Genomic DNA, 16,646 nt, shown 5'->3' on the forward strand with positions numbered 1-16,646 from the left:
AGGAAACAAATAAGAGTGAAAATCAGATTGTGGCAAAAGAATTTGAGCACCAAATGAAGCCTAATAATAAACCATCTACTGTTGTTTCTGAAATTAAATTGAAAAGTGCATGTTTACTTGCCACCAAATCTAATATTGATGAGCTAGATTTTAGCAAATCTGTTTGCTATGCTTTTGTGTGCAAAGAGGCATTATTTTCATTCGAGGACGTGCCTTCCTCTTTGCCCCTGCTGTCACTAACATTTTGCAGGAGTTCGCTGACGTCTTTCCACAAGACGTGCCACCGGGATTACCACCTATTCGAGGGATTGAGCATCAAATTGACTTAATTCCCGGTGCTTCGCTACCCAACCGTGCACCATACCGTACCAATCCAGAGGAGACGAAGGAGATTATGCGTCAAGTACAAGAACTGCTCGACAAAGGTTATATATGCGAATCCCTTAGTCCTTGTGCTGTTCCTATCATTTTAGTGCCGAAAAAGGATGGTACGTCGCGTATGTGCGTTGATTGTAGAGGCATTAATAATATTACTATTCGTTATCGTCATCCTATTCCTAGGTTAGATGATATGCTTGATGAATTGAGTGGCTCTACAATATTCTCCAAAGTTGATTTGCGTAGTGGATACCATCAAATTCGTATGAAATTGGGAGATGAATGGAAAACAGCATTTAAAACTAAGTTTGGATTATATGAGTGGTTAGTCATGCCTTTTGGGTTAACTAATGCACCTAGTACTTTCATGAGGTTAATGAACGAAGTTTTACGTGCTTTCATTGGACGATTTGTGGTAGTTTACTTTGATGACATATTGATTTATAGCAAATCTTTGGAGGAACATTTGGAACATTTACGTGCTGTTTTTATTGCTCTACGTGATGCACGTTTGTTTGGAAACCTTGGAATGTGCACCTTTTGCACCGACCGAGTATCTTTTCTTGGCTATGTTGTTACTCCACAGGGAATTGAAGTTGCTAAAGCCAAGATTGAAGCTATTGAGAGCTGGCCGCAGCCCAAAACGGTCACACAAGTGAGGAGTTTCCTTGGCCTCGCTGGTTTCTATAGGCGTTTTGTGAGAGATTTCAGCACCATTGCTGCACCTCTCAACGAGCTTACAAAGAAGGATGTGCCTTTTGTTTGGGGTACCGCACAGGAAGAAGCCTTCACGGTATTGAAAGATAAGTTGACACATGCTCCTTTACTCCAACTTCCTAATTTCAATAAGACTTTTGAGCTTGAATGTGATGCTAGTGGAATTGGATTAGGAGGTGTTTTATTACAAGATGGAAAACCTGTTGCATACTTTTCTGAAAAATTGAGTGGGCCTAGTCTGAACTATTCTACTTATGATAAAGAATTATATGCTCTTGTTCGGACCTTAGAAACATGGCAACATTATTTATGGCCCAAGGAATTTGTTATACATTCTGATCATGAATCTTTGAAACACATTAAAAGTCAAGCAAAACTGAACCGTAGACATGCTAAATGGGTTGAATTCATTGAGACTTTCCCTTATGTCATTAAACACAAGAAGGGTAAAGAAAATGTTATTGTTGATGCCTTGTCTCGTCGTTATACTATGCTTTCACAACTTGACTTTAAAATATTTGGTTTGGAGACCATTAAAGATCAATATGTTCATGATGCTGAATTTAAAGATGTATTGCAGAATTGTAAGGAAGGGAGAACTTGGAACAAGTTCATTCTTAACGATGGATTTGTGTATCGTGCTAACAAGCTATGCATTCCAGCTAGCTCCGTTCATCTTTTGTTGTTGCAGGAGGCGCATGGAGGAGGATTAATGGGACACTTTGGCGTCAAGAAGACGGAGGATATACTTGCTACACATTTCTTTTGGCCAAAGATGAGACGGGATGTTGAGCGTTTTGTTGCTCGCTGCACTACATGTCAAAGAGCTAAGTCACGACTCAATCCTCATGGTTTATATATGCCTTTGCCTGTACCTAGTGTTCCTTGGGAGGATATATCTATGGACTTTGTTTTAGGTTTACCTCGAACAAAGAAGGGGAGGGATAGCATATTTGTTGTCGTGGATAGGTTTTCGAAAATGGCACACTTTATACCATGTCATAAAAGCGATGATGCTGTTAATGTTGCTGATTTGTTCTTTCGTGAAATTATTCGCTTACATGGTGTGCCAAATACTATTGTTTCAGATCGTGATACTAAATTTCTTAGCCACTTTTGGAGATGTTTATGGGCTAAGTTGGGGACTAAGCTGCTTTTTAGTACTACTTGTCACCCCCAAACTGATGGACAAACTGAAGTAGTCAATAGAACATTGTCTACTATGCTTAGGGCTGTTTTGAAGAATAACAAGAAAATGTGGGAAGAATGCTTGCCTCATATTGAATTTTCTTATAATCGCTCATTGCATTCTACTACTAAGATGTGCCCTTTTGAAATTGTGTATGGTTTCCTACCTCGTGCACCTATTGATTTGTTGCCTCTTCCATCTTCAGAGAAGGTTAATTTTGATGCTAAAGAACGTTCTGAATTGATTTTAAAAATGCATGAGTTAACTAAGGAAAACATTGAGCGTATGAATGCTAAATATAAACTTGCTGGAGATAAGGGTAGAAAACATGTTGTGTTTGCGCCTGGAGATCTTGTTTGGTTACATTTGCGTAAAGATAGATTCCCTAATCTGCGCAAATCAAAGCTAATGCCACGTGCTGATGGTCCTTTTAAGGTGTTAGAGAAAATAAATGATAATGCATATAAACTTGAGCTACTTGTAGATTCTGGGGTTAGTCCCACTTTTAACATTGCAGATTTGAAGCCTTATTTGGGTGAGGAAGATGCGCTTCCATCGAGGACGACTTCATTTCAAGAAGGGGAGGATGATGAGGACATCAATACCATTGTTACACCCACAGCCCCAATTGTTACATATACTGGACCAATTACTAGAGCTCGTGCACGCCAATTAAATTACCAGGTACTTTCGTTTCTTGGTAATGATTCTAATGTTCATGAGATTATGATGCTGCCTAAATTGGATACATTTGTTTTGCTTACAAATGAAGGGCCTAGCTTGGAGAAGGATGAACATTGGAGCAAGAACACGCATGGAGTTGATGGCATGCGCAAGGGGATCAAGAACGGAGTTACAAGTGATGATTTCAGGACTTTGAAGCCGCCATAAGGAGTGCATGAAGCCTTGGACGAAATATACAAGATGCCACTTCATAATATTCGTCCATAGGCTATTCTAGGTGCTGCGTCACCTTATTAATGGGCCAGGCCCATGTAATTTCGAAATACTTAAGTATAGGCTATTTTTAGAGTCCGTATGTGTGGGGAAACAAGAGTTAGGGTTGGTTTCGGACCCCACCCTCAAGGACCACGAAATTCCCCCCTCTTCCTCCATATATACAGCCCTTAGGGCATCGTTTAGACTTTGGGTTTTGTTTAGATTAAAAGTTCGCCATAGCTGCAACTTCGCGTACTTCGTTTGTGTCCAACGACCAGACCAAGACGTCACAGAACCCCACCTTGATCAATAAAGCTTTCATCTTATATTCGCAATATCCAGATTGCAATCTCAGTTTCTTGCTTGTTCTTCGTTTGCTCGCAGGAAACAGACCCTCGTGGTCAGGTTGATCATGCTCCGGCGTGGTCAATAACCCTCGGAAGTTGGTTTAGCGATTGCTAAGGCGCGACGTCTCGCACGTTCGTAGTCGGATCGTCAAGGTCAACTCCCACAGAAAACGATAGCCACCATCTCATCGAAACATCGGGCACCTTAGCCTCTATCACCGCCTCTCCTCTTCTCCACTAAGGCCCACTATGGCCCATTAATCCCTCAAGGGGTTCCGGTAACCCCTCGGTACTCCAGTAAAATCCCGATTTCACCCGTAACACTTCCGATATCCAAATATATGCTTCCAATATATCAATATTCATGTCTCGACCATTTCGAGACTCCTCGTTATGCCCGTGATCACATCCGGAACTCCGAACAACCTTCGGTACATCAAAACTCATAAACTCATAATATAACTGTCATCGAAACTTTAAGCGTGCGGACCCTACGGGTTCGAGAATTATGTAGACATGACCAAGACACATCTCCGGTCAATAACCAATAGTGGAACCTGGATGCTCATATTGGCTCCCACATATTCTACGAAGATCTTTATCGGTCAGACCGCATAACAACATACGTTGTTCCCTTTGTCATCGGTATGTTACTTGCCCAAGATTCGATCGTCGGTATCTCAATACCTAGTTCAATCTCATTACCGGAAAGTCTCTTTACTCGTTCTGTAATACATCATCCCGCAACTAACTCATTAGTTGCAATGCTTGCAAGGCTTAAGTGATGTGCATTACCGAGTGGGCCCAGAGATACCTCTCCGACAATCGGAGTGACAATTCCTAATCTCGAAATACGCCAACCCAACAAGTACCTTTGGAGACACCTGTAGAGCACCTTTATAATCACCCAGTTACGTTGTGACGTTTGGTAGCACACAAAGTGTTCCTCCGGTAAACGGGAGTTGCATAATCTCATAGTCATAGGAACGTGTATAAGTCATGAAGAAAGCAATAGCAACAAACTAAACGATCAAGTGCTAAGCTAACGGAATGGGTTAAGTCAATCACATCATTCTACTAATGATGTGATCCCGTTAATCAAATGAAAACTCATGTCCATGGCTAGGAAACTCAACCATCTTCGATTAACGAGCTAGTCAAGTAGAGGCATACTAGTGACACTCTGTTTGTCTATGTATTCACACATGTATTATGTTTCTGGTTAATACAATTCTAGCATGAATAATAAACATTTATCGTGAAATAAGGAAATAAATAATAACTTTATTATTGCCTCTAGGGCATATTTCCTTCAGTCTCCCACTTGCACTAGAGTCAATAATCTAGTTCACATCGTCATGTGATTTAACACCAATAGTTCACATCACCATGTGATTAACACACATAGTTCACATCGTCATGTGATTAACACCCATAGTTCACATCGTCATGTGACCATCACCCAAAAGGGTTTACTAGATTCAATAATCTAGTTCACATCGCTATGTGATTAACACCCAAAGAGTACTAAGGTGTGATCATGTTTTGCTTGTGAGAGAAGTTTAGTCTACGGGTCTGCCATATTCAGATCCGTGTGTATTTTGCAAATTTCTATGTCAACAATGCTCTGCACGGAGCTACTCTAGCTAATTGCTCCCACTTTCAATATGTATCTAGATCGAGACTTAGCGTCATCCAGATCAGTGTCAAAGGTTGAATCGACGTAACTCTTTACGACGAACCTTTTGTCACCTCCATAATCGAGAAACATATCCTTATTCCACTAAGGATAATTTTGACCAATGTCTAGTGATATACTCCTAGATCACTATTGTACTTCCTTGCCAAAATCAGGGCAGGGTATACAATAGGTCTGGTACACAGCATGGCATACTTTATAGAACCTATGGCTGAGGGATAGGGAATGACATTCATTCTCTCTCTATCTTCTGTTGTGGTCGGGTTTTGAGTCTTACTCAACTTCACACCTTGCAACACAGGCAAGAACTCCTTCTTTGACTGTTCCATTTTGAACTACTTCAAAATCTTGTCAAGGTATGTACTCATTGAAAAAAAAAACTTATCAAGCATCTTGATCTATCTCTATAGATCTTGATGCTCAATATGTAAGTAGCTTCACCGAGGTCTTTCTTTGAAAAACTTTTATTCAAGTATCCTTTTATGCTATCCAGAAATTCTATATCATTTCCAATCAGCAATATGTCATCCACATATAATATCAGAAATGCTACAGAGCTCCCACTTACTCTCTTGTAAATACAGGCTTCAACGCAAGTCTGTATAAAACTATATGCTTTGATCAACTCATCAAAGCGTATATTCCAACTCCGAGATGCTTGCACCAGTCCATAGATGGATCGCTGGAGCTTGCACATTTTGTTAGCACCCTTTGGATCGTTTAAAACCTTCTGGTTGCATCATATACAACTCTTCTTCCAGAAACCCATTCAGGAATGCAGTTTTTGATATCCATTTGCCAGATTTCATCAAATGTGGCAATTGCTAACATGATTTGGACAGACTTAAGCATCTCTGCGAGTGAGAAAATCTCATCGTAGTCAACACCTTGAACTTTTTCAAAACCTTTTTCGACAAGTCTAGCTTTGTAGATAGTAACACTACTATCAGCATCCGTCTTCCTCTTGAAGATCCATTTATTTTCTATGGCTTGCCGATCATCGGGAAAGTCAACTAAAGTCCACACTTTGTTCTCATACATGGATCCCATCTCAGATTTCGTGGCCTCAAGCCATTTTGCGGAATCTGGGCTCATCATCGCTTCCTCATAGTTCGTAGGTTCATCATGGTCAATTAACATGACCTCCAGAACAGGATTATCGTACCACTCTGGTGCGGATCTCACACTAGTTGACCTACGAGGTTCGGTAGTAACTTGATCTGAAGTTACATGATCATCATCATTAGCTTCCTCACTAATTGGTCTAGGAGTCACAGAAACATATTTCTGTGATGAACTACTTTCCAATAAGGGAGCAGGTACAATTACCTCATCAAGTTCTACTTTCCTCCCACTCACTTCTTTCGAGAGAAACTCCTTCTCTAGAAAGGATCCATTCTCAGCAACAAATATCTTGCCTTTGGATCTTGTGATAGAAGGTGTACCCAACAGTTACTTTTGGGTATCCTATGAAGATGCACTTCTTCGACTTGGGTTTGAGCTTATCAAGATGAAACTTTTTCACATAAGCATCGCAACCCCAAACTTTAAGAAACGATAGCTTAGGTTTCTTGCTAAACCACAGTTCATACAGTATCATCTCAACGGATTTAGATGGTGCCCTTATTAATGTGAATGCAGCTGTCTCTAATGCATAACCCCAAAACGATAGTGGTAAATCGGTAAGAGACATCATAGATTGCACTATATCAAATAAAGTAGGGTTATGACGTTCGGACACACCATTACGCTGTGGTGTTCCAGGTGGCATGAGTTTGTGAAACTATTCCACACTAGTAGAACGCCCGTGCGTTGCCACGGGCTTTTGAAAAAAAATTAAGGTACTACTCACTAAACTAAGATTACCGAGAACAATGTCACATCTTTTTCTTCAACAATCAGCTAACACACATCATAGTATCAAACACAATAATCTTCGAGCACCTATAGCCCGTCCCCTCAAATCTACGGACACGCCCTGTCGTTGACCGAATATGAGAGAAGGAAAAAAGATGACCCAACCAGACCCCTTATATCATCACCATAAGTCCGGGTTGTTTGCAAACTATCATATTAACACCCATCATAGGAAGGATATGAAGCTCGCAACACCTAGTCAATCCGCCAGGTAGGACGCCCGTGCGTTGCTACGGGTAGAAGACGAAAAATGCCACAAACACGTTACAACAAGCACTAAAGTCTCTCTTCCTGCATCGCACCTTTTCACCACTGTGATTCCCAAACATTTGTCCAAATCAAAATGGGCATAGAACATAAGTACAAATGTTTGGAAGCTAAAAGTATACTACATAATTTTTCACTTATAACACCTTTGTCCCTATTTTTAACAGTGACTCGCTACTGCAGCATAAACTAATTCATTCTTGAAATATTCAGAAGAAAACATATTGACCAAGCAAAAATCACTTTAGCACAAGAACCTTGTGACAACTATAGAAAAAAGATTGAGATGGTTACTCTCATAGAAGACACCTTCGAATATAATTTTAGGAAATAACTTTGTACAATATTGGCCTACACCGAAAGAAAAAAGCTCATACATGCAGTATCATGAAGGAAACGATTCCTCGTTATCTCAATTCCAAATGGAAACTAGCGTCAATTCACTAAGATTTAAATGAATGAGAACCGTTAAATCCATGTCTATCTCCATTTTTAGCGAGTTAAACAGCGGGCTCACAGGTATCTACACAGCAGAAATATAGAATATGAGTTTCGGTTCACTTTATGTGACAATTATAGAAAAGGAACAACCAGAAGAAAAAACAAACAAACATGAGAAAGCACATGCAAGTAAATAAGCCTTTATTTTTTCTGATGAACATATGAAACATCATAGTAACTAAACATAGTAACAAACCCATTCGAAGGTAACCATATTAGTGCCCATAGTGCATAGTTATTTGATCCATATTTGTTGTCACGGGCGACAAGTACATAAAAATTGATGAATGGTTAAAGGATAGTTAGTTCTACTTCACAAATTGCGACCATGCTACATTACAAGTTTCATAGATTTTTGGTTTAAAGAATGTTCAGCTAAGAAGAAAATGAATAAAATATCAACATCTTAATCTCTACTATTAAAGCATAGTTGGTACGTTAAATGGTACCCACGTATCCACCACTCGCGTGATCTCCCCACATCATCGTTTTTTTCAACCGAACCCATTTCCCGATGCAAGGAAAAAAGCCCTAGAAAACCGACCACCCTTTTCCTTCTCCCTGGTACGACCCCCACACGCATGATTGCTCCTACGACGCCTATTTTGACCATGCCTCCCATGTGATGTTGCCTTGTCCCGCTCCCTCTGCCATCCAGATGCACTCCCTTGCCGCCTCTCCGCTTCAAGGTGTGTGCTCTGAAACCGTCGCCTCCTTTCTTCAGCCCGTGGCATCTATTCTCCACTGGATCATCTCAGTTTTTCGTCCTTCACCGAGTCTGGCGGCGACAACCAAAGAACCAAGTCCCCATCCATTTTGTGAGGGCATGCAATTAAAGAAGGGGATGTGTGGCCCATGAGGTTGCTGCCATCAGCCGCTGCTGAAATCTAATGAAAAAGTGCCTACGGTACAGTTCATTTCCACTCTCAGTTGATAGAAATAATCAAATTTCAAGCATACAAATTCAAAATGAAAAAGTCTATTATGAGCACCAAAAAGATAGAAATGATCCATTTATTTCAATGCATACTACTACACCTTGGTGCTTAAAGACAAAACTTAGTTGCAAACAGTGCATTACCTAGGAACAACATTTGGTGTACTGAGCATAACAATTCAAAAATATTCTATGGCTATGAAGTGCCTAAATCTAAGATTGCAACATGAAAGCAAGCACTCAGCAAGTACTGATCAAATTGACAAATTATATGGTTCATTCGTCCATAGTGAACACAAAATTAAAAGAGCTGCCAGAACTCATGGTGGCACATTCTATAGAAGCATCATTCTTCTGTAAGTATAGTGTTCTCAAGAAAGCATGGTGTAGCCAAGAGATCAAGGCGTTATACAAGCATTATTTCATAGCACAATCTAGGGGAAAAAATCCTTCGTTCTGGAAGAACGGCAACCCAAGATGTACCGACGACAAGATCCACAGTTGCTTTGCATTACTCCAAATCAAGAGTTGCGATAGCAACCTGTTAATCTAACATACCGTTAGATAGAAGCTCAACGACAATTTCCTTCTGAACCCATATTGAGAAAAATAAGCCAGATTTGAATTTTAATATCTTTTCCAGCATTTATTTTCAACTGCACAAGCAAAATAAAACATGAATTTCACACCGCAGAAACTACTAAATATGAAATTACAGAATTTTAGCATTTGAATATGAGAGAACTGTAAAGCATTGTACATGATAGTAATCGTGTTTCAGAGAACTTTGTCAGTGGTAGTGACATGCCGCCGACACCAAATGCCGTTTATAATGTACTCCATAATGATATTTTTTTCAGTTTATCCATAATGATCTACAACCATTCCTTGAGATTCACATGGTACCTGGTCCTGATACCAACATCAAAACAATGCAGAGTATTGCTATGTTTTAAAGTGTGCTTGTCTTAGAAAGGCGTGCCTCGGTTTTCGATTGCACCATGGTAAACCTCCCACTCTCTATATCTCTCTCTAAACATCTCCGCCTCCATCATCGCCCTCGCTCCCCTCACTATGTCTCTATGCACTGCCACTCCCCTACTACCCAGTGTTGGTCCCCGTTAAACTGTTTAACCATTCGTGAATTAAACACTATGCCTTGAAAAAGACTTTCCCTTTATAATGAAACATGCCTACTTCTTTTCCTAAATATCATTCATCAATTTAATTTTGTGAGGTTTCTCTACTACTTAAGTAGTGCATTGTATCAACATAAACTTCAAGTGAGTACTATAATTAAGTGAGGTAGCTACATGCTTGTATTTCACCTAAAAATGATTAAAAGAAGTACTATTTCGCTCTAAGGTGGCATACAAACAACAATAACTCAGTGGACTTCCTGTACAATTTAGAAGAAAGCGCCTAGTATATCACCCCACTCGACCCTGCTTGTGGAAAGAGAAACCAGACATGTCAATATGATGTTGGACTGTCACTGCTTATAAAGCTGAGTTTTCTTCTCTCTTGTAATTTCTTCCTGGAAAGATGATAAAGTACTCATGTCTGCTAAAATACAAACATGTGGATCAATAGATAATAAAGTGACAACGAAAGTTATATGAAACTCGCAAAAGAGATGTTAACCACAGAACCTTTACTGGATGGTTGGTGCACGGGGCAGCACAACAGAACTGGGAAGTGAGCTGGGAGCGGACGGACGATCTGGCTCTTCATTGCGTCGTGCTACAGTCCTCTCGTCCAAATCATCCGACAACGCTCATGTCCTCATCAGTCATCTCGTCCAAATCATCCTACAATGCTCATGTAAAATGTTTTCATAAATAAGCACATGTTCTTGCAGGACAAGAGATTTAATTGATAGCTAACAAAAGTACCTGATGCTTGCAATTAGCCTGGTGTAGCAGGTCCAGCTCCTCATTGATGGCCATCAAGATGCGCTTTGTGTTGGTATATGGTCTCCTCCAGCCTCTCCAACCTCTGTATCACGATGCATCGTTGTTCAGTTCACAGTAAACGAATTTGTTTAGGTTAGCAACAGTGGAAAACATACGTTGGTGTGTGGCCAAGCATGGATGGAGTTACCGTACATACCTTTCATAATGTTCTTCTGCGGCTCAATGTTCGCCGTGCATCTTATGTCCACCACCACACACCTGTCCTCGTTCGGTCCAAGCAGGCCATTTTGCTAGGTTCAGAAGGAGTGAAAACAAGATATGGCTTAATTGCTACGTTCAGAAGGAATAACAAGAAGTCGGATTGAGTTTCCAGTAAAAGGCACCTTAATTGCACGGTGTGGCACAATCCGCTTTTTAGTATTTTTCCATTTTAAGAAAAGCTTATTTGAAAATAACAAGAAGTTGCATTGAGTTTCTAGTAAAAGGCACCTTAATTGCACGGTGTGGCACAATTTGCTTTTTAGTATTTTCCATTTTAAGAAAAGCTTATTTGAAAATAACATACATCTGGTACTTAGATGGCACTACTTCACTGCAAGTCTGCAATATACAATATGCACAAAACAGAAATTCCTTGAAATGCTTTGTACACTTACTAATTATGATCAACATCAGCTATGAAGTTCATTGTAAAATGTACTCTTGTTAAATCTGGAACTAAGTTATGTGTATGCATTTAACAGCATAAACTTAAGGGCATAAATTAAGAAAAAGGAAAAAAATTAAAATTTAACCACCTTGGCTGATCCATAATAATATATACATAGCAGTTGCCAGCCAACTCTTGTTGATCCTACTTACCACATGAACTTGTTCACAGTTGAGTAAGAGTACTGAATTTAGTAATATCAAGTAATGTGGTATAGGGAAAGGGGATGCTTAGAGCCTGAATAATGACTGAAAAAAATAGAGATATCTCCAGCTCCTTCATGTTGGGGCCCACCCCACTCCAGCTCAGCCTTGACCTCCTCGTAATTGATCTGCCTGCCAAGTTCTCTGCAATCACCTGCAGGAACATAGCCACGCAATGTGTACATTCACTTCCAACTCAGGCTCACATGGATATTGGTGAGGTAATGAAATAGATGATGCCAATGAAATCAGTTTATCTCCCGGAAATCATCAGGGACGAACACCTGATTTCGAAATCCCTAGGACCCAAAGAATGAAAACAACAACGCACTCGGACTGGCCGGTGGCGGTGGATCCTGCATCCTCATTAGCACGGCCACGCTCAGGTCCTCATCTGCCGAGGAGGCACTTTTATACCACATCAGCACGAAGCAAAACAGTGGCGCCAGCACGACTACCTCCACCTAACATCAACATATGTACAAACAGATTATTTGAACTGAAGTCTCTGTACTCTGCAAAGTGTGACATAGCTCATAATTCAGATGAATTTAATCCTACAGATATGCATATGACAACAATGAATAATCTTTTCCATGCATCCATGGATAACTCAAGCTTGCCAATATCTGGTTATTGATCAAGAGTGAAGGGACAACTCCAATCTACAATAAACCTGATTAGGCTGCTGACATGAATGGAGCAATTTGCAGTGATCTGGTCGCGTCACCGGGCCGCCGACGGGCGTCGATAAGGATTCGGCGCCGTCGGGCCGCCGACGTTGAGATAGAAGACGGAGGTTCTGCTTCAGACTATTGGAGCAGCAAAATTGTCCGAATCAATAGAGAAACTGAAGATATTGCAGCAAAATTGTCAAAATTATATTAGCCACTAAAACTCCCAGGTCCTGCAGCAGCAAGATAGCAGAAACAGATGGGCCGGGAACATAACATAATTTGCTCTTCCAATATGTATTCTGAACTGTTCTAAAAAGTACATAATTAATCCAATGTATTTTGTTTGTGCATCAACATTTGACGCGCCCAATTCGCTGTATATGTCATTTACCGGATGTTGAAATTATAGTTTGTATCTTTGTTCTGACGCTATACTTGAAATCTTTGTGTTTTCAAGAAATAATCTATTACACTTCTACAAAGGAATGAAAATGTACAATTCTGTTTGCGGACATGCTTCTTCTACACCTATTTAACGATTGCATTTACTATTATTTTAGAAGATAACACCGACCAAATATCTGAGAATGCATTAGTACATACATGATAATTAAAATGTAAATAGTCAGACCAAAACATCAGATCAAAGGAGATTATATTCACATAAACTTGACTGAAATTAAATTGGAAAAAGCCATGTAGTACAAGACGACAGCAACAACAGACATGTAGTGCTAGCTTCCAAGGATTCATTTCAGTATAGGAAGAATTAAGGGGGAGTTTTGTTCAAAATAACAATCAAGGAGCGGTCGTTACATACTGATGGACACATACAAATGGACAACCAAGGAGCGGCCATATACTGCAAGTGCCATTCACATCCAGACGCATACAGACTGAATACAAACTGAACCAAAGAACCAAACCAAGATGTTTATCCATATGTATGTATGTAACAGATGCTAGTGCCATCTAGATTTGGGGGTAGAGAGAGGGTAAGCTCACCACGTCCGTGTTTCAAGTGTCGCGTATAGGAGGAGGCGAATCCACGAGCGTGAGGATGAGCTGGACAACGTCGGATGGGTGGACGGGATTTGGGGACGGGGGTGCCTGAGCTGTACTGGTGCGCGTCCTTGGAGGTAGAGGACCAGAAGGAGCATCGGTGTTCGCCGCCGCCATCGTCGACTGGGACAAGGTTGTCGCGCCCACGCTCATCCTGAACAGCCGCTGCAAGGCGCGCCGCGTCTGCACATCCTACGGGAGGAGGGCCTCCGTGCGGCCCTGTTCCCGGAGCACCATCCAGCAGGTGCCGATGGGGATCCGGAGAGATAGAAGACAAAGTAGCGGCGGCGATCCTCGATGGAAAAGGGGGAAAGCGGAGGTCGGGATTGACGCGCACGGTCCTCCAAACAAGGCAAGGCCGGCAGGGTCTCCTCCAATCAGGGCAATGCGACCACGCCCTTGGGGATCCGTGGCGGTGGCGGCGACATCCCTAGGGATTCGCGACGGTGGCGAGCGGCGTCTCTGGTTATTCGCGACGGCGGTGGCGTGCGGCGTCCCTGGGGATTCACGGCGGCGGCGGCGTGCGGCGTCCCCGGGGATTCGCAGCGGCGGCGGCGGCGGTGTGCGGCGACCTGTGTAGGGATCGTGGAGGGGCGTGCGGGGATGAATAAAAACCTGACGAAAAAAACCGACCAAACTGGGAGGTGGGATCAAGGACGAAAAAACCCATCTCTGTTAGGGAGGATCGGTACTAGCTGACATGTTTCTGTCCAAGAGCAGCCTACAGGCAACGGTGGAGGGAGTCCAACGCAATGCACTGGTGGCAACCACTGTATGATATGTGTGGTGGGAGCGTCGCCGCTACACCCACGAGGAGTTTCTACAGGACCCGTCCAGATCGGCGCAGGCTATTGTGGCTCTAGCTAAAAAATTCACGAGAGCTAGAAATAAGAACACAAAGATCAGGAGGCACGGCTGGGAGAGGCCACCTGAGGGAATTATAAAATTGAACATCAACGCGGGATTTGAGATGGACAGCGGCTCTGGGAGTACAGGAGCTATCCTGCGAGATGACATGGGAAATTTTATAGCTGCTTCGTGCGGGGACATTCCCTTTATGGAGGATGCGGCGACGGCAGAAGCAAGGGCTCTGAGAAATGGGTTGTTACTTGCTAATGATATGGGTGGCAACAAACTTTATGTCGAAGCGGACTTCATGGAGGTGATTGATATTATGCAGGACGGCGGGAACTTCCTCGGACATGCGGCGGCAATCTATGAAGAATGTACTTTCTTAGCTCGTAATTTTAGTTTTATTATTTTTAATCACTGTCCTAGAGAAGCCAATATGGCGGCCGATGTGTTGGCTAGGAATTCGGAGTCCTCTTGAACTATTGTTTGGAAGTCGGAGCCTCCGGGTTTTCTAGTGGACGTCCTATCAAACGATGTATCCTTATTTTCACATGAAATATAAACCGCCATGATGGCTTTCCCTCAAAAAAAATTGAAGACCAAACTCGTAACTCAAATATTCGCCTCTGTGATCATATCATAGAAACTTTATTTTCTTATTACGATGATTTTCCACTTCACTCTGAAATTCTTTGAACTTTTCAAATGTTTCAGACTTATATTTCTTTAAGTAGATATACCCATATCTGCTCGAATCATCTGTGAAGGTCAGAAAATAACGATACCCGCTGCGAGCCTCAACACTCATCGGACCTCATACATCAGTATGTATTATATCCAATAAGTCAGTTGCTCGCTCCATTGTTCTGGAGAATGGAGTCTTAGTCATCTTTGCCCATGAGGCATGGTTCGCAAGTATCAACTGATTCATAATCAAGTGATTCCAAAAGCCCATCAGCATGGATTTTCTTCATGCGCTTTACACCAATATGACCTAAACGGCAGTGCCACAAATAAGTTGCACTATCATTATTAACTTTGCATCTTTTGGCTTCAATATTATGAATATGTGTATCACTACGATCGAGATTCAACAAACCATTTTCATTGGGTGTATAACCATAGAAAGTTTTATTCATGTAAACAGAATAACAATTATTCTTAACTTAAATGAATAACCGTATTGCAATAAACATGATCAAATCATATTCATGCTCAACGCAAACACCAAATAACACTTATTTAGGTTCAACACTAACCCCGAAAGTATAGGGAGTGTGCGATGATGATCATATCATTCTTGGAACTACTTCCAACACACATTGTCACTTCACCCTTAACTAGTCTCTGTTCATTCTGCAACTCCTGTTTCAAGTTACTACTCTTAGCAACTGAACTAGTATCAAATACCGAGGGGTTGCTATAAACACTAGTAAAGTACACATCAATAACATGTATATCCAATATACCTTTGTTCACCTCGCCATCCTTCTTATCCGCGAAATACTTGGGGCAGTTCCGCTTCTAGTGACCAGTCCCTTTGCAGTAGAAGCACTTAGTCTCAGGCTTAGGTCCAGACTTGGGCTTCTTCACTTGAGCAGCAACTTGCTTGCCGTTATTCTTGAAGTTCCCCTTCTTCCCTTTGCCCTTTTTGAAACTAGTGGTCTTTGTCAACCATCAACACTTGATGCTTTTCTTGATTTCTACCTTCGTCGATTTCAGCATCACGAAGAGCTTGGGAATTACTTTTTTCATCCCTTGCATATTATAGTTCATCACTAAGTTCTAGTAACTCGGTGATAGTGACTAGAGAACTTTGTCAATTACTCTCTTATCTGGAAGATTAATTCCCACTTGATTGAAGCAATTGGAGTACTCAGACAATCTGACCACATGCTCACTGGTTGAGCTATTCTCCTCCATCTTGTAGGCAAAGTACTGTCCGAGGTCTCATACCTCTCGACACGGGCATGAATATGAAATACCAATTTCAACTCTTGGAACATCTTATATGCTCCATGGCATTCAAAACGTCTTTGAAGCCCCGATTCTAAGCCGTTAAGCATGGTGCACTAAACTATCAAGTAGTCATCATATTGAGCTAGCCAAACGTTCATAGTGTTTGCAGCTGCTCCTACAATAGGTATGTCACCTAGCGGTGCATCAAGGACATAATTCTTCTGTGCAGCAATGAGGATAATCCTCAGATCATGGATCCAATCCGCATCATTGCTACTAACATTTTTCAACTTAGTTTTCTCTAGGAACATATATAAAACAAAACAGAGGAGCTAAATGCGAGCTATTGATCTACAACATAGATATGCTAATACTAT

At 41.4% G+C, this 16,646-nt stretch overlaps 1 protein-coding gene across 14 annotated transcripts; it reads right to left on the bottom strand.

Moving 5' to 3' along the window:
* Positions 1–7,723: 7,723 nt before the first annotated feature.
* On the bottom strand, positions 7,724–14,086 carry LOC125518685. Of its 14 annotated transcripts, none has more exons than XR_007288065.1 (9): positions 13,402–14,068; positions 12,396–12,531; positions 12,051–12,183; positions 11,004–11,873; positions 10,787–10,889; positions 10,544–10,702; positions 10,362–10,454; positions 9,450–9,547; positions 7,724–8,856 (listed from the first exon to the last, which is right to left on the bottom strand). XR_007288065.1 is itself a non-coding variant. In XM_048683507.1 (3 exons), the coding sequence occupies exons 1-3, from the start codon at positions 13,554–13,556 to the stop codon at positions 12,019–12,021; spliced, it is 456 nt and encodes a 151-aa protein (XP_048539464.1). In that variant the 5' UTR covers positions 13,557–14,086; the 3' UTR covers positions 11,880–12,018. The 14 variants fall into 14 exon arrangements, 1 of the variants encoding a protein (XP_048539464.1); XR_007288063.1 differs by having other exon boundaries at positions 10,326–10,454; XR_007288060.1 differs by having other exon boundaries at positions 9,652–10,702; positions 13,402–14,073.
* Between the last annotated feature and the right edge of the window lie 2,560 nt (positions 14,087–16,646).

Source organism: Triticum urartu, chromosome 7, assembly GCF_003073215.2.
Source record: "Triticum urartu cultivar G1812 chromosome 7, Tu2.1, whole genome shotgun sequence".
Taxonomy (NCBI): domain Eukaryota; kingdom Viridiplantae; phylum Streptophyta; class Magnoliopsida; order Poales; family Poaceae; genus Triticum; species Triticum urartu.